At 62.0% G+C, this 21,091-nt stretch overlaps 1 protein-coding gene across 5 annotated transcripts in view; it reads left to right on the forward strand.

Moving 5' to 3' along the window:
* Positions 1-17,327, forward strand: part of GAK (cyclin G associated kinase) — a 48,331-nt gene extending 31,004 nt beyond the window's left edge. For 4 of the 5 annotated variants that reach the window (XM_043448518.1, XM_043448519.1, XM_043448522.1 and 1 more), the window contains 15 exons: positions 225-347; positions 1,114-1,247; positions 3,973-4,167; positions 4,533-4,650; positions 4,970-5,049; positions 8,158-8,351; positions 8,777-8,920; positions 9,008-9,379; positions 9,550-9,723; positions 10,267-10,377; positions 11,407-11,523; positions 14,876-15,100; positions 15,550-15,698; positions 16,324-16,500; positions 16,828-17,327. In XM_043448518.1, coding sequence (XP_043304453.1) covers positions 225-347; positions 1,114-1,247; positions 3,973-4,167; positions 4,533-4,650; positions 4,970-5,049; positions 8,158-8,351; positions 8,777-8,920; positions 9,008-9,379; positions 9,550-9,723; positions 10,267-10,377; positions 11,407-11,523; positions 14,876-15,100; positions 15,550-15,698; positions 16,324-16,500; positions 16,828-16,929 — 2,415 coding nt within the window. In that variant the 3' untranslated portion in view covers positions 16,930-17,327. The remainder of the gene's footprint in view (positions 1-224; positions 348-1,113; positions 1,248-3,972; positions 4,168-4,532; positions 4,651-4,969; positions 5,050-8,157; positions 8,352-8,776; positions 8,921-9,007; positions 9,380-9,549; positions 9,724-10,266; positions 10,378-11,406; positions 11,524-14,875; positions 15,101-15,549; positions 15,699-16,323; positions 16,501-16,827) is intronic. The other variant, XM_043448520.1, reaches the window with a different exon arrangement.
* Positions 17,328-21,091: the final 3,764 nt, after the last annotated feature.

Raw genomic sequence — 21,091 nt, forward strand, 5'->3', positions numbered from 1 at the left:
TGAGTCACTGAGCCCACAGGGCCTGCAGAGGGGACACAGGCCCACGCAGTGTCCTCTGCTGTCACTCAGCTCGTGGAAACAGCGCGGACGCAACAGTCTCTGCAGCTTTGGCCGTGTCCGCCGGAGCCTGGCTCCCGAGTCCTCTGCACGCCCGGGGCGGGGGGTGTCGGGTTGTGTGGGGAGGCCCATGTCTGCACCCCGCTGGTGAGACACCCTCCCTGCAGGTCTCCGACTGCGGCTGGGTGGCCCGGCGGGCCCCGAGCCTCCGCAGCCTGTACAGCCTCTGCAGGAACATGCACGGCTGGCTCCGCCGGGACCCTGGCAACGTCTGCGTGGTGCACTGCATGGTGAGCAGGCCAGGCTCCCCGGGCACGCGGGGCAGAGGGGGCCTCCAGGCTCCCGGGTGGTGGCACTGGGGGCCACAGGAGTGACCGTCTGAGCGGGCTCTTCCGGGGCTCCTCGCTGAGCCACGCGCCGCTCCTGGCAGTGGCTCTGCTCCGGCCTGCGGCCGTGGCCCAGACCTGGTGCCCCAGGGTGTGTCCAGTCATCCCAGGGCAGCAGACCTTGGAGGGAATAGAGGCTGTCGGGGAGGGTGGGGGGTGCAGGCCCTGCACCTGCTGTGTCCACACCTGGGTCCCCTGGCAGCAGGGCTTCTGGCAGAAGACTGTCCTCATGGGGGTCTTCCTGCCTCTTTGGTGGAAGACGGTGGGTCCCCTCGTGCAGCACCTGTGTGCAGAGGCCGGTCTGCCTCCTGGGACCCTGTGTCTGACCCTCTTCTGGGGCTGAGGGTTTGTGGACATCCTGTCCAGCGGAGTACCTGCTGGAACCTGCCCTTGGAGGTCAGCACTGCCATCCTGGTGTTGGTGACGTCAGGCAGGAGTGACGATGGGGGTTCATGAGAGTGCCCGTGGGTGGCCGGGCACAGAGGTCGGGTGGGGACTGTGAGGGTGAGCAGTGTGTGGTCTGCCGCCTCAGGCCTTCTGCTGTGGAGCCCTGCGTCCATGCCTCAGGTGGGGTTTCCTTAGCCCCCCAAGGAGCCCCGACCCCAGGCAGAGGCCCTGACTGTTCCCGGGAAGTGAGCACCGCCCGCACACGCCCCGTGCTCTGTCCTAGGATGGGAGGGCGGCGTCGGCCGTGGCCGTGTGCTCCTTCTTGTGCTTCTGCCGGCTCTTCAGCACCGCAGAGGCTGCTGTGTACATGTTCAGCATGAAGCGCTGCCCGCCGGGCATCTGGCCATCCCACAAGAGGTACGGTGTATGCCGTAGGGTGTGGGTGCAGCATCGGGGGGCGCAGTTGGGTGACTTCACTTCCTGCCCCACCGGGGCCCTTGAGCAGTGCCTCTGTCCTTCCCAGTGCCGTGGCCTCTTGCTTGGTGGGTGGCGGGCATGTGGCCTGGTGGCTCCATTTCGCAGGTGGAGCGGCATCTGGGGGCTCTCTGGCCGCACATGAGGGCAGCACCCACTCTGTGCTGTGTCCCCCGCATCAGGGTCTGAGACACGTGGGTTTCCAGGTTGTCTTTGCTGACTGCTTACATGAGATGGTTTCCTGGGGCTGCAGCTGGCCCCTGCCCACCCGCCCCCTTTCTGGGGCCACTGCTTGCGCCCAGACCAGCTTGCTTCGCTTCCATCCACCTCACAGCAAGAGGCCGCCTGGTGCTCTGCCTGAGGAGTCATTAGGCCCCTGGAGTCCCTGGGGAGGCTTCCCTCTTCTGTGGGGAGGGCCTTGGAGCATGGAGAGCTGGGGCCCTGACCCTGGGGGGAGACTGGGGAGCGTCCAGGCTGGTGAGGTGCCACTGTGGGTATCGCTCTCATTCGGGGTGGCCGCGTGGCCTGGATGGTGGGCTGGGGAGCTTGCCCTCTCCTGGTTTTTGGCCCAGCCTGTTTGCTCACTGTTGGGGGCAGCACCTTGTCCCTCAACCCTGAGAGGGCTGGCCTCACCCTCGTGTCTTCTGTGTGGCTCCAGGTGGTGGGGGCTGGGGGTCCCATCCACTGTGCAGAAGGTGTAGGAGAGCAAGGGCTGGGCTGCCAGGCAGGTGTCTGACCCTTTCGGCACGTCAGCCTCCTGTAATGCAGGCACAGCCAGGGCTCCGGAGCTGTGCCTGCAGCAAGGGCCCCGCTCAGGGCTGTGGTCAGAGCCAGCAGAGCATTGCTGGTGTGTGCCTGGCCCCGGGCCCCCACTAGACTCCAGGCTGCTGCCCTGGAGACGCGCAAGTGTGGAGTGTCTGCCCCCTCCCGCCCCCAGCAACCAAAGAGCAGCTCCAGCTCTGAGCACACCTGCTCCACGCCTTGGAGAAGCTGCTCGGAGCCTTCGGCTGGCCACCAGCCCCAGGAGGGACGGGGCCCACAGGAGACACAGGCGGGGGTCTGCACCCCAAGGACGGGTTGGCGAGGGAGGCTGCCACTCAAGAGGGCATGAGGTCACCCCGGGGACAGTCAGATGAGGTGGCCTTCACACGAGACTTGGAACCGTGCCGGAAAGTGTGGGGTTACTGGGCCATGTTTGAGACTTTGACGAAGTAAGTGGGGGCTGGAGGCCGTGCGTGAGCAGGGAGGGAGCCTGTCAGAAGCTCTATGCCTTGGAGGGGCGTAAATGCCATGGGGCCATGTCAGACGATCCGACAGACGCACCCCCGGGAGAGACGGAGTCCGGAGGAGGTCCTGAGGATTCCCCCAAGTTAACGGAAGAGCTTGAGCCTCAGACACCCGGAGGGCACAGCAGGGTTCAGGACAAACCAGAAGGTGCGCCTGGGCCACCGGGAGCCACCACGGGCGCTCTCCCTGCGGCCAGTGTGGGTGCCAAGAGTGAGCTGAGGGCACGAGGGGAGGCCTGGGACGTGCTCGGGTGACCCAGGAGCTTGTGACAGGAAGCTAGGGCTGGGGAGCGGGTGGTTGTTGGGAGCCGCTTCGTGGCACCTGTGGGCCTGCGCCTGGCCCTCATAGAGGTGGGAGGGGGTGTGCGGGCCATGCCCAGAGGCCGGAACTCCTGGCCGTGTCGCCTGCCTGCTCTCACTGCCCAGGCTGCCTGCTTCTCTCAGCCTCACCTCTGAGACAGTCCACTCCTTGGGTCTTAAGTCTGCTTCCCAGCTCACTCAGGCTGTGGACGTGGCTCACGGGTCCTGGCTTCTTGCTGTTGGTGAAAGGTGCCCAGGTCTCCTGGCACACGGCGGTCCTACCACAGCTGTCGGGAGTGGTGAGAGTGCTCTGGTAACGTGGAATCTGACAGTTGTGGGTTCAAATTCAGTCGTGGCCCCTGGGAGGCAGGGCCAGAGATGGCGGCGCCACAGAGAGGGGGCGGTGCCTCAGGGAGGGGGCGGTACCACAGAGAGGGCCGTGCCACGCAGAAGGGGTGGAGCTGCGCAGAGGGGGCGGAGCCTCAGGGGCGGGCGGTGCCACAGCGGGGGCGGAGCCATGGAGCCGTTGAAACACAAAAGGAGCTGCAGGAGCAGATTGCAGATCCAGAGCAGGACGCGGATGGTCTCGGTGGCCAGTGGAGCAAGTCGGCGGGTCAGATCAGAGCCACAGCATGTCCCACGACAGAAACGCGCCTCGGAGCTCTCGGAAAGGCCCAGTCTGGGCCCTTAAATTGCAGCAGGTTGAGAACAATAGAAGTCATGTGAAACGCATTCCCAGGCCATTGAGTTAATCCAGAAACCAGGACAGCAGATGTTTCCAAGGGAAAAGACCTACTTCTGAGTAGCCATGAGTCAGAGAGGAAGTCTCAAGGGAAATGTAAAGACATTTTGAACTGAGTGAAAATCACATCTGATTCACTAGATGATACTAGGACATTGCTTTGAGGGGAATTTCACGTGAAATGCTTACATGTGATTGAAATAAGGTTGATGTCCTGATGGGCTCCAGAGACAAGGAACATGCATGTGAGGTAGCGAGTGGGCTGCACGTGGAGCACGTGGATGATCGCCGTGGGCTGAGTATGGAGCACACGTGAACCAGCTTGCCTCCTGCCCTCCAGGTACATCGAGTACATGTGCGACATGGTGGCCGAGGAGCCCGTCACGCCCCACAGCAAGCCCATCCTGGTGAAGGCCGTGGTCATGACGCCTGTGCCACTCTTCAGCAAGCAGAGGAGTGGCTGTAGGCCCTTCTGCGAGGTCTACGTGGGGGACGAGCGTGTGACCACCACGTCCCAGGAATACGACAAGATGAGGTGGGCTTGGGCACAGGCCCTTCTGTCTTCGCAGCCTCATGTTCCAGGAGCTGTGGGAGGCGCCAGTGCCCTGGGCATGTGGCCGGGTGGTGGACCTCGGGGCGGCGGGGCTGGGAGAGGTGGGCCTGGGTGGGGTGGGCTGGAGGCAGGGCTGGCGGGGCCCTTGGGGTTTCTCCAGGTCTTTGTGCTGAGTGGCTCCTTGGAAGTCATTTCCTAGAGCATTCTCCTGCCCAACCCCTGACATAATTTGGTGGAAAAATCACCAGGCAGGAGGAAACATGGATGCCATTTGCGGGATGGTCTTCATTAGCATGTGCGTCTCTCACTTAGGTAAAGGAACTGTTTCTCTTGGTTCTGTTCTCCAGAGACTTTAAAATTGAGGATGGCAAAGCAGTCATTCCCCTGGGCATAACCGTCCAGGGGGATGTGCTCATCATCATCTATCATGCGCGGTCCACGCTGGGAGGAAGGCTACAGGCCAAGGTAAGGGGGGTGCCAGCGGCCCTGGGCTCACGGGCGAGCTTGGCCCTTGGTGTGGTGAGAGCCCCAGCCCCGCCTGTGTGGCGGAGCCAGTCGGCAGCCTGAACCTGCCCTCAGTGGGGCCACGAGGGCCTGCAGGGCTGTGGCCTGGGGCTCCCCCGTGGGCCCAAGGTGCTGCTTGTCAGCAGAGGCGTCACCCTGACGTCTGTGTGTCCTGCCACCTGGAGCCCTGCCTGGGGCTCTCATTCCCTGGGACCCGTGAGAATCCTGGCGGAGCCCCCACCCAACCTGAGGACGGCTGCTCCTGTGCTTCCTCCCGCAGATGGCGTCCATGAAGATGTTCCAGATCCAGTTTCACACAGGGTTCGTGCCTCGGAATGCAGCTACTGTGAGGTTTGCCAAGTATGTTGGTGCTGCACCGTGGAGGGATGAGAGGGATTGGGGCACAGACACCTTTGCTCCGGGTGGGGTACAGACGAACGCCACACGGTGGAGACTGGCAGGGGCCCCAGAGGGCTCCTGCAGGAAGTGCCACTGGCTCGGGGAGGCCCCCAGCATCAGTGGTGTGGGCTGGAGGTGCCTCTCGTGTTTCCACGTGTTGTTGCTCCTTTAAGAGCCTCAAGGCACATTCTTGTCTGTTAATGTGTTTTCACATTGATTCCTCGCATTCTGTGTTATGTGACAATGAGACAGATGAGGAATGTCACATCTTTAGGTCTCAGGTTTTTTCTCCTTCAGGAAGGGTGGCTCAGGGCTTCCATAGGCCTTGCTTCCTGAGACGTGTCTCTTCAGAAGCCAGATGATGAAGAAGACTGAGCAGAAGACCTGCGTCTGAGCTGGGGGTGGTGTTTACTGGCTGGCTCGTGTGTGCAGGGAAACACAGGGCTTTCACTGCAGGACTGGGGTGGGTAAGCAGGAGGCAGGTGTGACTTGGGGGCTGTGGAGCGTCACAGCCAGAACTGAGAGTTCAGCTGCACGTGTGGTAGCGGAGTAGACACGGGAACATGGTGGAGGTGGGGAGTCTAGCACTGGGGAAGGTCGGGCGGCCTTTGGAGCCTGAGGAGAAGAGGATGCGGTGGAAACAGTGCTGGAAAGACCATTGGCCAGAAATTCTCTCTGATGTGGAAGACATCAAACCGTAGAATCGAAACTGGAAAAACTGGAAACAGGGACTTTTCTAATGGTCCGGCGGCTAAGACTCAAAGCTCCTAATGGAGAGGGCCTGTGTTCGATCCCTGGTCAGGGAACTAAAGCCCGTGTGCTGCAACTGAAGTTCCAGTACAGCCAAATAAAAAACAAACTGGAAACAGCAAGCAGCTCTTAGAAGGAAGGGATGTGGTTAAATTGCCGAAAACTGAAGATGACCTTTCCAGTGCCCCCAGGGTGGCCTTCAAAGTAAGGAGACCGGCAGCTGATGTGAAGCCACGAGGTGGAGCCGACTCGCGGGCACTTACGGGAGGAGAGCATCACCAACTTGTAATTCCAAGTCTGGGGGAATCGTCCTTCAAAAGTCACAGCCAGTCAGAGCTCTTTTCAGGCAACGGAATGTTTGCGGCACGTGTGTAATGCGTGGACCTGCGGGGCTGTGTCCAGGACATGTAAGGAAGTGTGGGTTGAAAAGAGAAAGCCCCCATTAAAGGTGAGCAGGAGGCTTCTGGTGCTTCAGAAGAATGGTGTCCACACAGCCTGTGAGCTCCTGGGTGGACCGCCGCATCCCTTGTTGCCCGGGAAGCAGTTTAGGGCTGTGAAGGCGCCAGGGAATGTGCCGGGAGCCACGCAGAGTTAGAGTCTTCTCATGATGAGAACTCCTCACGCTGAGAACCACTGAGATCTCCGTCTCAGCGACTTTCACGCGCACAGTGAGGCACTGTTAGCACTGCTCCCAGAGCCTTAGTCATAGTGGCTCCAGATTGGGAAGAAGCCCCAGTGCTGTTGGTGGTCGGATGGTGAGTGAGATGCGGTGTCATGTCTGTGACCCCTTGTATCTGCTCGGGCCTCCCGTGGGGTCCCCATGGCCCGAGAAGTGGCCACTCTTGGGGGTGTGGTCCTGCTTGCGTCTGGAGAGAGACTGGTTTACTCTGCGTGGACAGTGGAGCTGTGCTTCATTGCAGGTTAGGCCTCTGGAAGTGGACTCATTGGTTAATGAGGAAAAAGACAAGTGGGTGCCTGATGGGCTGTTGAAAGAGAACACTTTTCAGAAGGACTCAGATTCCTTGGGGGGCCTCCTGTGACGGGGGTGGGGAGCAGGTGTGAGTGGGCAGGGCAGTCTGGGGTGAAAACCAGTGCATTTGTTCCCTGCCCAGTGGGTGGGGCCTGGGCCCTCTAAGACCGTGGTCCTTGGGGGCGCTGGGGGCTGCACCTCTGGTCACAGACCTCATTGTGTCCTCACTGGCTGCGGAGACCCTGGCCTGGGGGCCACTTCTGGGCTGGACCGGGCGGGGAGGCGGGGTGGGTGGCCACCAGCATGGTGCCGGCAGTGGGCCCCGGGGCCCTCCCACCCTGGAGCTGAGCTTTAGCAGCCTCATGCCCTCTGTGGGCTGGTCCCCACCTCGTGGACGGGCCCCTCCCCGGCCCTTCACTGCGGTCGCTGTCAGGCTCCCTCTGTGGGCCCCGCGCCTTCTCCTCCCAACGGCTGACTGTCCCTGCGTCGTCTTCTGGGTGTGCCCTGCCGGGACCCGAAGCAGAGCCCTGTGGCTGGGCGGCTGCTCTGCCTGCACCCACGTGGGCCTGGCCTCGCCCCACACAGGCCCCCGGTGACCCCATCGTGCAGAGGGGGCCGTGGCCGTGAGGAATGGCAAGGACTGACCAGTGGTCGTCACACTGGGGTCACGTGTGCTTACTCACCCTGCGTTGTTGAGGCGCGATGCCTCAGGCCTTCTGGGACCCGTCATTCCTGTTAGTCCCTCCTCTTGTCGCCTTACTGTGTTTACATGTACACGCAGTAAGTAGCACAGAGGCCAGCAGAGGATCAGCCGTGGGCCCCTGCCGCCTGGCTGAAGAACAGGTGGGGATCAGTGCCATCCTCTGGTGACCTCTGGGAGGAGCAGCGGACGGGAATTCCCTACAGGTGGGGGGCTGCTCAGTGAGCTGGCCGCTGCGGCCAGGCTGCTCCCGCCCTGCAGGGGTAGGTCATTGCCTCTGTAGCAGCTCCCAGAGGTCTTGGTTTGTGGGCATCTGTTCACAAGGGTTTTGCCAGGATGGATGGCATTGTTTTTGTTTGAACCTGCATTTTATGGTCTGAGGACGTGATCTGATTTGAACCCCAGGACCTGAGGGGTGACGGGAGCTGGGCTCCTGCTCTGAGAGTGTGGTCGGGTCTTGCTGCTCTCAGACCCCACAGGCGCCTCTGATCCTTTGCTCGGTGGGGGCTTGCACGTCCAGAGCTTGAGGCGTGGGCAGGCTGCCCGCCGAGAACACAGCCCTGCCCCACGCTTGCATCCTAGTGGACGTTGGAGTGACCCCTGAAGTGCCTGTGGTCCTTCCTAACCTGCATCTGGTTTCCAACTGCAGGTATGACCTGGATGCTTGCGACATCCAGGAGAAGTACCCTGACCTGTTCCAAGTGAACCTGGAGGTGGAGGTGGAGCCCAGAGACAGGCCGGGCCGTGAGGCTCCACCCTGGGAGGGTGCGGGCATGCGAGGGCTGAATCCCAAGATCCTCTTCTCCAGCCGGGAGGAGCAGCAGGACGTCCTGTCCAAGTTTGGTGAGATCCTGCATTGCGGGCACACCTATGGGGCCCCCTGCAGAGGTCATCCTGGTGACCCCGTGTCCGCGGGGTCAAGGTACTTTCTTCCAGAGCGCTTCTGAGCGAGTGCCGGAAGCCCGCTGGTGGTGACCCTGCGGCTCCCTTGGTCACGGCACAAGTTGCCTGTGTTCTTGGCTGGCTTTTTCTCAATTTTTCACGTGAGGTATAGCTAAGTATTCCTGAAAAGCACGTGCACCTCTTGTGTGCATGCCTGTGTGTGCATGGATATACATGTGTGCACACGTATGACCTGGGGCAGCCTCGGGCAGCAATTATGGGCCCAAGTTGGTTGTCCTGTGGGTTCTGGTCGTGCAAGCTCTTCCCAGCCCTGGGCCTGGTCCCGGAGCCCTGAGTGGGGGGCCTGACACCCCCTCTTCCTGCAGGGAAGCCAGAGCTCCCCAGGCAGCCTGGGTCCACCGCACAGTATGATGCCGAGGCCGGGCCCACGGACGCCGAGCCCCCGGAGGCGGACTCGCCTCACAGCAGCGTGGACGCCGACCACTTCCTACACACGCTGGACTGGCGGGGTGGGTCGGTGGGCCTGGCTGCCCCTCGGGGCTCCCCTCAGCGCCCCCTCGTGCTGAGCCATAGCCGTCCTGCCGTCTTCTTTGCAGAGGACCGGGACTCCACGACGGGCCCGGAGGGTCCCCTGGCCGAGGAGGGTCCCTCTGCTGTGGCTGAGGATGGCCGTGTGAGCGAGCCGTCCGACGAGGAAGCCCCAACGCCCTCTGCGGAGAGTGGGGACACAGGCGACGAGGATGCGCCCGGCCCCGCCGCACCGCAGGAGGACAGCGTGGACCTCCTGGGGCTGCACGTGGAGGCTGGGCCCGCGCCCGCCCCCCATGCCCCTGGCGGCCCCCCCAGCAATGCAGACCTGCTCAGCTGCCTGCTCGGGGCCCCAGATCCTGCTCCAGAGGGAGCTGCGGGTGGCCTGCTCTTTAGCAGCCCAGCCCCTGCCCCTTGCACACAGACCGCCGCCCCGGATGGTAGGTTCTGCTGCTGGGAGTGGTCTGCCGTTCAGCACCTTGCACCACCGTGAGGCGGGCGCTGGTCAGCGCTGCCTCCCACTAGGGGCCCAGGTGCCCGGGGAGGGTTGTCCCGGGGTGAGTGCCTGGCAGTGCCCGTGCTCACGCACGCCCGCTCGGTGTCACCGCAGCTGACCCATTCGGCCTGCTCCTGCTGCCACCCGACGCGGATGCCCCCCCCAGCTCGCAGCCCGACCTCTTCGGTGAATTCCTCAACTCAGACGCCTCGGCTGCCCAGCCCGCGCCCTTCCCCTCCACCCACAGTGCTCCACCCCCAGCCTGCGGCACTGACTTCCTGCATCTAGGTGAGGGCGGCCTCCGCCCCTGGGGGCGGACGGGCGGGCACAGCCAGGGGTCCTGCCTTCCCCAGGACGGGGGTGCAGCCAGTGTCTGTGCCATGCACCCTGCTGGGCTCAGGGGGGCATGAGGCAGGTTTGGGGGGCGTAGGTGTGTGGCTGGCTGCAGCAGGAGGAGGACCCTGGAGAAACTCAGGTGAGGAACCTCTTAGATACTGGTCTCAGCACCACCCTCAGCATGTCCACTTGCTGACTCCGCACACCGCATTCTCAGCCCGAGGGAGCCAGTCGGAGGGCAGCCCAGAGGATGTGAGCACAGCCTGCGGGAGCTTGGGTGCCGGGAGCTCCTGGGGGCCCCCTGCCCGGCTGCCCTGTCTCCATCTCCTGAGGGCAGCTGTTGGGGTGCCAGTTCCCTCCCACCCGCCCAAGCAGGAGATGGGGGCGCCCTGCAGACGGCGCCCGCGGCCAGCCTGTCCCCAGGGCCTGAGAACCCATGTGAGGCTGTGTGTCCGCCCTGCCGAGGACACTCAGAGAGTGCTGCTGTTCTCCCAGGGGACCTGCCCTCCGAGCCCAGCAAGATGACTGCCTCTGCCAGCCACCCTGACCTGCTGGGAGCCTGGGACACCTGGGCCGAGGCGCCAGCCCCCACGCTGGCTGCAGACGGTTAGTGGGGACTGTGCCCACCCCAAGAGGGGGGTCAGGAGCAGGGCCCCAGCCCCTCCCTGCCACACCTGCGGCTGGTTCTGAAGTTAGTTTTTACCCCAGCTGTTCCTTGATGCCTCCTGCAGGGCCCCAGCGAGGCCGCAGGCTGTCCTGGTCTGCCCTCCTGGGGCTGGGAGGGCGTCTGGCCTCTCGTCACCTGTGTCCTCTAGGAGACCCCGTACTGAGTTGCTCTGGAGGCAGCGATGTGTGTGAGGCCCATGACACATGCCCTGTCAGTTCTGTTCGTCGGCAGGCTGTGACTTCACAGATGTGTATGTGCACGCTAAGTCGCTTCAGTCATGTCTATCTGTGACCCCGTGGACTGCAGCCCCCAAGGCTCTTCTGTCCATGGGGTTCACCAGGCAAGAACCCTGGAGTGGTTCCCGCGCCCCCCAGGGGGTTGTCCCGGCCCAGGGTCAGCCCGGGTCTGCCTGGCTCCTGCCCTGGGAGGTGTGCTCGTCATCACTGCGCCGCCGGGCGCCCCTCACAGACGGGCCTCCGGCGGTCTGACGGGCTGCCAGTCCTTCCAGTTTGCTTTTCTTCATTGTGAGTGAGGTGGTTTATTGTTTTGTATGGGTCTGGTTATTTATATTTCATTTGAGAACTGTTCCACGTTCTTTAGTTTTATGCGTCAGAGAGGCACCTTTTTCTGATTGGTTGATGAGAGCTCTTTCTGAGCTGCTGTCGCTTGTAATGACCTCACAGTGACTCCTCAGTGACCCAGGAGTTGGGGCAGGACAGGACTGAGAGTTAACGGAGAGTGTGGGAACGCGCACTCACACTTTGGGTTCCGAGGGGCGGTGGGGCAGGCCCAGATGGTCTGTACGGGCTGTTGGGTGAGCACCCCCACAGAGCCTCAGGGGCAGCCCCGCTGTGTGTGTGGCCTTGTCCCAAGTGAGGTGACTGCCAAGTGAGGCCTTCAGCATGTGAGCTGCGGCAGAGGCTGTGCCACTCCAGTGCGTGGGTGCTGATGCCCCTGCCCTTCTCCAGGCCCCTTCTTCTCTCCTGGAGACCAGCCGGCCCCTCCTGGCCTTTCGGCCAGCCAGACCAAGTCTCAGAGCCAGGACCCATTTGCAGACCTCGGTGACCTCAGTTCCGGCCTCCAAGGTAACCTGATGGCCACCTGAGGCACATGGGAACACTAGGCCTCTCTGGGGGGTCTGCACCCCCCTGAGGTATGTGGGGAGCACCAGGTCTCCCTGGGGGGGGGGGGGCTCTGCGTCCCCCTGAGGTCAGCCTCGCCCGGTCCCCCAGGGCCCAGCAATACCAGGAGAGGCCCCTCTGCCTCCTTTCAGGAGCTTGTTGCCAAGACAACGCCGGGAGTTGCCAGAGCAGGCACAGGGACTAGCCCTTCTGCCGGCTCCATGGGGTGTGGGGGCCAGCTGGGGGCTGCCTCAGCCCAGGATGGTGGAACCTGCCTGCCCTGCTCAGGGGGTGGGACTGGGGTGCAGAATTCACCACCGGTCACTGTCCTTTTTGAGAATACGTTTAAGAACGTTGATTCTTTGGAGGCCGTGTGCCTGTCTCATCCCTTGGCAATTGGGAGGCATGTGGAATTTTAGGTGAAAATAACATCCCCAGGCGCTTTCCAGAGTTTCACAAGGTTTCATTGTCTCCCTGAATGCATTCCTGGAACTGTGGGTGTGTCATGGGCTTTCTGCCTCTATCCTGGGCTCTTTGAGGCAGGGCCATCCCGAGCCTCTCCGGCGCTGCCTGTGGTGGAAAGGACTTCTCAGGATCCGGGGTGCCCATTCTCAGGGTGGAGCCCCGCCTTCAGCCTGGCACTGTGACCGCAGACGTCCATCACACCCCACTCAGAAAACAGAGTCCTGCTTGAAGCTCATGGAGCTGAAAGGAGAAACAGACCTACATTCTGGCTGGAGAGCCCGGCACCCCTGTGTCAGCGCAGATGGAGCCGTCAGACAGAAGGCCAGTGAAGCTGTGGGGCTTCCACAGGACACTGCCCAGCAGCCGGACACAGGTCCTCAGGCAGCCAAGCAGCCGCAGGAAAGGCCATGTGCTGGGCCATAAACGGCCCTCAGCACCTTAGAACTGAAACCAGCAGAGCATATGGTTCCTTGACAAAACCGAAGGAGAAATCGATGATGGTGAGATAACTGAGAAATCAAGCTCTTCGAAATTGAATGACACACTTCTGAATAACACAGGTTATGTGGGAAGTCTCAAGGGAAATAAAACTCTTGTCAAACGGAATGAAAGCACAACATAGCTAAACGTGAGGTGTGCAGCTAAAGCAATGCCGGGAGGGAGATGTATAACATTGAGTGTGCAGTTTGGAAGAGGAGACGGCTTACTGGTATTATGAGTTCTCAGCTAAAGGTGTTTGTAAAGAAAAGCAAAGTAAACTTAGAGCAAATAGAAGGAAGGAAATGATAAAAAGCCCAAATCTGTGAAAAAGAAAACTAGAGAAAATGGGTTGATCAAAAAGGTAGTTCTCTGAGAAGATTAGTAAAGCTGACAAATCTCTCCTAAGTTGGATTAAAAAGAGAGGTTAGCATGAGTTCTCCACAGAGCCTGGAGGTGCCAAAGGAAAGCAGACTCACAGCCTCAGCCCCACCCCTAGGCCTGCTGTGAAGGGGCCATGCCGGGGAGGCAGGTTGTTGGAGAGGGTCTGTAACCGTGACGAAAGTGAGCTCAGTTAGAAACCGTCCATGGAGATCTCTAGGCCCAGCTGGATTCACTGGAGAATTTTACGAAATGTTTAAAGAACTCACACCAGTTCTACATGATCTTTCTAGGAAGTAGGAAGAGGAGGGAATATTTTGCAGTTCATTTTATGAGGCTGATGCCAAAACCAGACAGAGACAATGCAGAAGAAAACCAGAGACCCCAGGGAAGCATCGCTCACAGAGACCAGCGCGAGAGCTCGCCACAGCCAGGCAGGGCTTGTCCCAGAAGGCACGGCCAGCTCAACATCCTCAAACCCACAGGCACGATCCACGTTAACTGGCTCTGGAGGGGAACTGTGTGATCATACCGTAGTGCAGAAAAGGTGTCCCTGGAGTCCAACCCACTGTGGGGAGCACTCTTGACAGACCAGTGGCTCGTAGTCTGTAGACTTGAGCCGGCGCGGCCTCAGAGTCCTGCTGCCTGCCTCACGCTGGGTTTCGGAAGACCGCACGCTCTCCGGGGCTGACCCCGGCAGTGCACGCAGGTAGGAGAGGGGCAGGAGGGACAGGCAGTGTGGCCATGTGCAGACAGCGTGCTGTTTCCCTGGGAAAGCGTTTCAGGCCCCAGGGTGCATTGACGAGGGTCCCAGGATGCAGGAGGTCGGGGAAGGCCTCAGTGAGCAGGGAGACTAGCTTGCCTCCCAGAGACCAGTGAGGGGAAGGCTCTCCAGCAGTGGTCAAGGGGTCAGCTCAGTCCCCACCAGAATTCAGATGGACTCACTGTAGAATTTATTGGAGAGTTAGGGCCAGTGGTCGGTTCAGCCCACCAGGCCCTGGCGGACTCTAGCTGCTGGAATTAGCCCTGTGTGGTGTGGTCAGGACAGACACACAGGTCCCGGGGCAGGATGGAGGAGCTGGAAGACTGGTGCGAAGCCATTCGTAGAGTCGCTGGGCAAGGAAAGTGGCCTTGCCATGAACTTCACACCTGAAACAGCAAGTAAGGGACCACTGCTCAGCAGCGGCCATAGATTTCTAAAGCCTTTAGAGGAAAACAGAAAGGCGTGTCACCTGGACCATGATCCATCAGAGAAAAATGGGTAAATTGGACTTAATCAGCAGTTTCTGCTGTGCTGAAGGCAGTCAGCAGGATGAGAAGCTGGAGTGGGGAAAACAGCTCTGAACCACACGTGTGACAGCTCCTGCATGTGTGGGAGCAGCAACAGCGAAAACAAAGGCAGACCCGTCCGACTTGGAGATGAGTGAGCTGCAGAGAGGACGGTAGCCACACCTCGTGTCAGGGGCAGCGCCAGGTGCAGAGCTGGCAGGCGTCCTTCTCGGGGGGACCCCAGAGGCACGTGCGGGCTTCTCAGGGGTCCGGCCCCAGCGCACACGGCCGCCACTGGCAGTGGCCTCAGATGGAACCTGCCGGAGTCCACGGTGCGTCCACCCGCCGGCCTGCAGCTGGGCGTGTCCTGAGGGAGAAGAGCCCATCGCAAAGGCTGCCTGTCCTGCGATTCCACTTCTCGAATGTTCTTGAGATGATGGTCAGAGGATGGAAAACAGGGCCGTCTTGACCCCGCTGCTTGCTGCTTGTACACGCATGAAGTGGCCAAGGACCATACACGTGACACATGATACCCACGTATGCTGGTCAGGGGCTGGGGGCTCGGCACTGGTTTTGAGCTTCCTGGACTGGTCCTGTGTGTGAGCGCGTGGGGAGGGGAGCCCGTCGCGGCCACTGACCTGGGGCACGGTTCCTGAGGCCTGAGCGCCTGCAGGGCAGCCTGTCCAGGCTGTCGCTGACGCTCCTGGGGGAACTGTCTCCCCAGGCTCGCCTGCCACATCTACTCCTGGGGGCTTTGGTCCCAAAGCAGCGCCCCCTCCCAAGGCCAGCGGCTCCTGGCAGACAAGTCGGCCCCCAGCCCAGGGCACCCCGTGGCCCCCCCACGCCAAGCCGCCCCCCAAAGCCAGTGTACAGCCAAGGCCTAACTACACCTCCAGCTTTAGTGTGATCGGCAGCCGGGAGGAGCGGGGAGTCCGCGCCCCTAGCTTCGGTGAGTTCCCCTGCCGCCCTGTGAAGGGGGCACAGCGAAGCCACATCTTGTCTTGTCCGGCTCATTTCAGTCCTGGGGAAGGGTGTTTAAAGAGACTCCACTGGCGGGAGCACCTTGGGATGGAAGTTCATGGTTTCAGATGAGTGTCTGGGTGACCTCCGCCCCTGGCAGGCACTTCAGGCGGCCGGGCCACCCTGTCCAGGAACCTTCTCTGTCTCGCTGGCCAGGCAGCGGTGGCTGAGCCAGACCCGACTGCAACACTCGCCTCAGGGGGGTGGTCCCGACGCCTGCCACAACGCCACCCGCAGTGGTGAACCCGCAGCTCAGGCAGCTCCGTCAGCTGTTGCCCATCTCAGCCGTGCCTCTGTCCGAGGAGTCCTTGAGCCCCTGCACAGCGCGAAGGGGCGGGCAGGCTGTCTGGGTGCCCCTGACCCTCTGCTCACCTGCAGGTCCAAAGCCGAGGGTGTCAGAGAACGATTTTGAAGACCTGTTGTCCAACCAGGGCTTCTCCTCACGGGCTGACAGGAAGGGGCCGCGGACCATCGCTGAGATGAGGAGGCAGGACCAGGCCCGGGACTCAGATCCGCTGAAGCTGAAGGTACTAGGGGAGGGATGCAACCAGCTGGCTGCTGGCTCAGACGTGAGGACCTTCGTGCAGCACATTGCGGGGAGGGGGCTTCCGTCCACATTCACTGCTCTTCTGAAAGCTCTGGGGTGAAAGATCAGCTGTCCCCACGTGGCTGGGACAAGAGGCTTCGTGCTCGTTAAGCTTCTCACACCTCTGAGACCAGCCAGGTGTGACCCTGGTCAGGGTCTGACCCGCAGAGACTGCAGGGTGACAGACGTCTGTGTGCTTACGCACTGACCTCGGGAGGACAGCTGGGAGACGGGGCCGTGGGGTCCTCTGAGGGCCCCCTGGAGTCCAGCATTGTTCCTGCCGGGCGCTGGGGCCCCAGGCCAGGGACAGGCGGAGGCCGTGATGGCAGGTCGTCTGTGGATGACCCCGTCAAGGACGGGTCCCTGGTTCCACACGCCAGTCTCCTCCACGTCCTGTCCGTCCAGACCCAGGGACGTGTTGGCTGTGCCGGGTGGGGTGAGGGGTCAGTGCAGAAACGGGGCTATGCGTCTCACGGTCAGAGCCCGGCTCCGTGGGGCTCACCCCAGCTGCGGGGCTGGTGCAGGCCGGGCCCAGTGCCCCCTCAGCGGTACCTTGTCTCCCGCAGCTCCTGGAGTGGACGGAGGGCAAGGAAAGGAACATCCGCGCACTGCTGTCCACGCTGCACACGGCACTGTGGGACGGCGAGAGCCGCTGGACGCCGGTGGGCATGGCCGACCTGGTGACGCCCGCACAAGTGAAGAAGCACTACCGCCGCGCCGTGCTGGTGGTCCACCCCGACAAGGTGGGCGCGGACGCGGGCGCCGGGGTGGGGGTCCCCCGGAAAAGGTGGGCGTGGGCGCCAGGGTGGGGGTTCCCCGGACAAGGTGGGTGTGGGGTTGGGGTGGGCGCCGGTTTGGGGGTCCCCCGGACAAGGTGGGCACTGGGTTGGGGGTCCCCTGGACAAGGTGGGCACTGGGTTGGGGTGGGTGCCAGGTTGGGGGTCCCCCAGACAAGGTGGGCGCCGGGTTGGGGGTCCCCTGGACAAGGTGGGCACCGGGTTGGGGTGGGCGTGGGGATGGGGTGGGCAGGTGAGGGGAAGGCCGCCCTTACTGTGCCGTCCACCCTGCAGGCCCGGGGGCAGCCCCACGAGCAGTACGCGCGGATGATCTTCATGGAGCTCAATGACGCCTGGGCTGAGTTTGAGAGCCAGGGCTCCCAGCCGCTCTTCTGAACCGCGGGTGCGGCTGCGCATGTGGCTCTGGAGCCGCAGCTGTGAGCGGCCCTCGAGGGTGGCCGGGGCTCCGGCAGCGTGGGCGGGCGTGGCTGCACCCAGTCGTCGCATTGTGCCCGTGTGCTCAGCGGGTCGGAGCTGATGCCGCTCCCGGCAGGAGAAGAGAAAGCATTCCAAAGCCTCCCAGTTCTCTCCTTTTCTCTCTTGGCCCCAAAGGAAATGTGACACTCCGTGCTTCTCCCACGCGTGTCACGGCTGTGATTTGTTCTGTCCGGTGGCGTGTCCACGAGGTGGATGGCGCTGCGCTGCTGTCCTGCGGAGTTTTTCCGTGAGCGTTTGTGTCTTCCCCTGTAATCAGCCTGGTGACCACTGTACAGAATTAAACTATTTTCTGATGACCCTCGTCTCCGGCTGCCTCTCCACCTCCCGGCCTGTCTGCTGTTGTCCGTGGAGGTGCAGTGCAGGGACCCTGCCCTGAAGCACCAGGCTCCTCGTCCGCGCCGAGCCAGGCCCCCACGGGCCCTGGGCTGGGCGGTCAGTCCCGGCAGGAAGGCCGGGCAGTGTGGGCCTGGGGCCAGCAGATCAGGACAGCCAGCAGCGGCTGCGTGCCTTGCAGTTTTGGTCGGAGGTGACGGTCCGGCCTCCTCTGAGTGTCCGCACCCCAGGGCTCGTCCCCTCCTGGCCGCCCGGCACCCGTGGCCCAGCCCTGCTAGAGCTGCCGCCTGGAGGGCTGCGGGCTGGCCCTGCAGGCTCTGTACCGACATGTGAGTCACTGAGGCAGCTGTGATACCAGGAAGACTCAGGAGGGCGCCACCTCTCAGGACTCATCCCTTGCTGCACTTGTGGGCACGTCCTCAGATCAGGCTTCACCTGGGAGTATGGGCAGCTGGACTCTGACCCGAAGCTTCTGGGACCTCAGTCCAGCTTCCCCTCCTGAGGCCCCGGACCTTCCAACCTCTGCCCCTGGGTCCCCCCCGACCCCATCCTGGGCCACGGGTCTGAGCAGAGGGCAGGGGAGGAAGCTGAGGGCCTGGCCGCTGCTCCGTCCCCTCTGAGGTGGGCGCCTTAACACCTGGGAGGCGTAAACCTGGCCCTCCACAGGCTGAGGCCTCCTGAAGAACAGCAAACGACCCAAGTAGGCCCGAGGGTGCACACGCGCGTTCCAGGCGCCAGCTCAGGCCCTGCAGGGCCTGCCTCCCCTGGGTCTGGTGGGCACTTCCTCACGCCCCCGGCTCTGAGTTAGCGCCAGGGTGGGTGACAGCCCCAGTGTCTCCATCCTCCAGGGACCAGGCGTGGCCCTTGCAGTGGGCCCCCGGGGGCTCAGCGAGTGACCCTGGCCCTAAGCCGGCACCACCAGCCGTTCCCCCGCTCGCAGAGGCTGTGCTGGGGGGCGGCTCTGCAGAGGTTGGGTCTGGACCCAGGACCCCCTAGTCTGGCCACCCTTGCCCTGTAGAGGCCCCACCCAGCATGTGCCAGAGCATCTGGGTGACGGGCGTTGCGAGGGACACTACCCTCATCCCATGCCGGCCGTCCCTCCCAGCCCGTCCCCTGTGGCCTCTGCTGCGCCCTGAGTCTGGAGGAGCTGGGCTTGTGACTCCTCTGCAGGAAGCCCCCTGACGGCGGACCCTCGTCATGTTCCTGCTGTGTGGCTCTCCTTACCTCAGGGAGGCTGCCTGCCCCCGGGGTTTGTGGGCTGGGGACCCTCGGGTGCCGGGGGAGGCCCACGTGCTTGGCTCCAGCACAGAAAGCAGGCTGGAATCCCGCCCTTGTTGGATTACCGGCAAATGCCCATTTGTGGAAAGGAAAGGACTTGTTTGCTTGTGAACCAGGAAGACGGGTTGGGCCAGCTCAGCTGCTGACCCCCGCTGGCTTCCTTGCCTGCCCCGGTCACTACTTCTGAGGCCTCAGAGAGGAACTGCTGCCCCGGGCCCGAGTCCAGGCTCTGCCTTGGGGGACCCAGGGATAGACCCCTTCGGGCCCCATGGGGCCCCGGGAGAAGTGGGCCCTTGCTCGTGGCGGTTCCCTTGCCGCAGGACCAAGCCCCAGACTGCCTGGTGGGTCCCTCACTGACCTCGGGAATCGCCCTGTCCCAGCACGCGCGGGTGACTGTCCCCAGCTCTGTGAATGGGCCTGAGAGAAGCACCCCCGCCCAGGTGGAGTTCGGAGGTGGGAATCCTGGCCAGGGGAGACCCTCTGTCCAGCATGAAGCCGGCTCGGACCCCCTCACTCTGCAGCCACTGAGCCCCCGTCCCCCGGTGCCCTCGGGCGCACTGGGCCCTGCCAGGAGCCGCAGCCCCAGGCCTCGGTGATGACTCTGCCCCTCTCCAGTGCCCGGCCGTGGGAGGGGGGCTCGCTGCCCGGAGGGCGCAGCAACCCACACACACACACACACACACACACACACACACACACACCCCACATACACATCCCCCCCCACACACACACACCACACGCACCGCACCACATACACGCCACAGACACAACATACACACACACCCCCCACACACACACCACGTACACATCCCCCCCCACACACACACCCACACACACACCACACACACACACACCACACGCACCGCACCACATACACGCCACAGACACAACATACACACCCCCCCCACACACACACCACGTACACATCCCCCCCCACACACACACCCACACACACACCACACACACACACACACCACACACCGCACCACATACACACCAGACACACCACAGACACACACACATACACACCCCACGCACCGCACCACATACACACCACAGACGCAACATACACACACCCCCCACACACACACACCACACGCACCGCACCACATACACACCACAGACACACACACCACACACACCACACACACACACACCACACCACATACACACAGACACCAGACACAACACATACAACCCCACCACACACACACACCACATACACACCCACCACCACACACTACCACCCCACACACACACCACACGCACACACCAATACACATACACACCACACGACACACATACACACACCCCCCACACACACACACCACACACCGCACCACATAAACACCACAGACACACACACATACACACCCCACACACACCACACACACCACATATACACCCCCCCACACACACACCCCACACAGACACACATACCACACACACACCACACACACCACACACACACACACACACACACACACCACAGACACACCACAGACACACACACACACACACCCCACACACACACAAACCACACACACACACACACCACGCACCGCACCACATACACACCACAGACATACCCCACACACAGACACACCACACATACCACACACCACACCACATACACACCACATACACACAGACACACCCCACACACAGACACACCACATACACACCCCACACACACACCACACACACACACAGACACAGACACACACACCACACACACACCACACACACACCACACAACACCACATACACACCCCCCCCACACACACACCCCCCACACACACACACCCCATGTACCGCACCACATACACACACCACACACACGCACACACACCACACACAGACACACACACACCCCACACACACCCCACATACACACCCCACACACAGACACAAACACCACACACACACAACCACATATAGACACACCCCACACACAGACACATACACCACACACACACACACACACACACACACCACACCACATACACACCACACACACACAGACATGCCCCACACACAGAGACACCACATACACACCCCCCCACACACACACACACCACACACATACCACACACACCACATACACACCACACACACACACACCATGCACCGCACCACATACACCACACACAGACACACACACACCACACACACACCCCACAGACACACACACCACATACACACCCCCCCACACACACACACCACACACACACCCCACAGACACACACACCACACACACACATACACCACACACATACACCACACACACACCACACACACACACACACACACACACACACACACACCACGCACCACACCACAGACACACACACACACACACACCCCCACACAGACACACCACATACACACACCCCCCCCCACACACACACACACCACCACATACACACCACAGACACACCACAGACAC

This window comes from Cervus canadensis, chromosome 26, assembly GCF_019320065.1.
Source record: "Cervus canadensis isolate Bull #8, Minnesota chromosome 26, ASM1932006v1, whole genome shotgun sequence".
Classification (NCBI taxonomy): domain Eukaryota; kingdom Metazoa; phylum Chordata; class Mammalia; order Artiodactyla; family Cervidae; genus Cervus; species Cervus canadensis.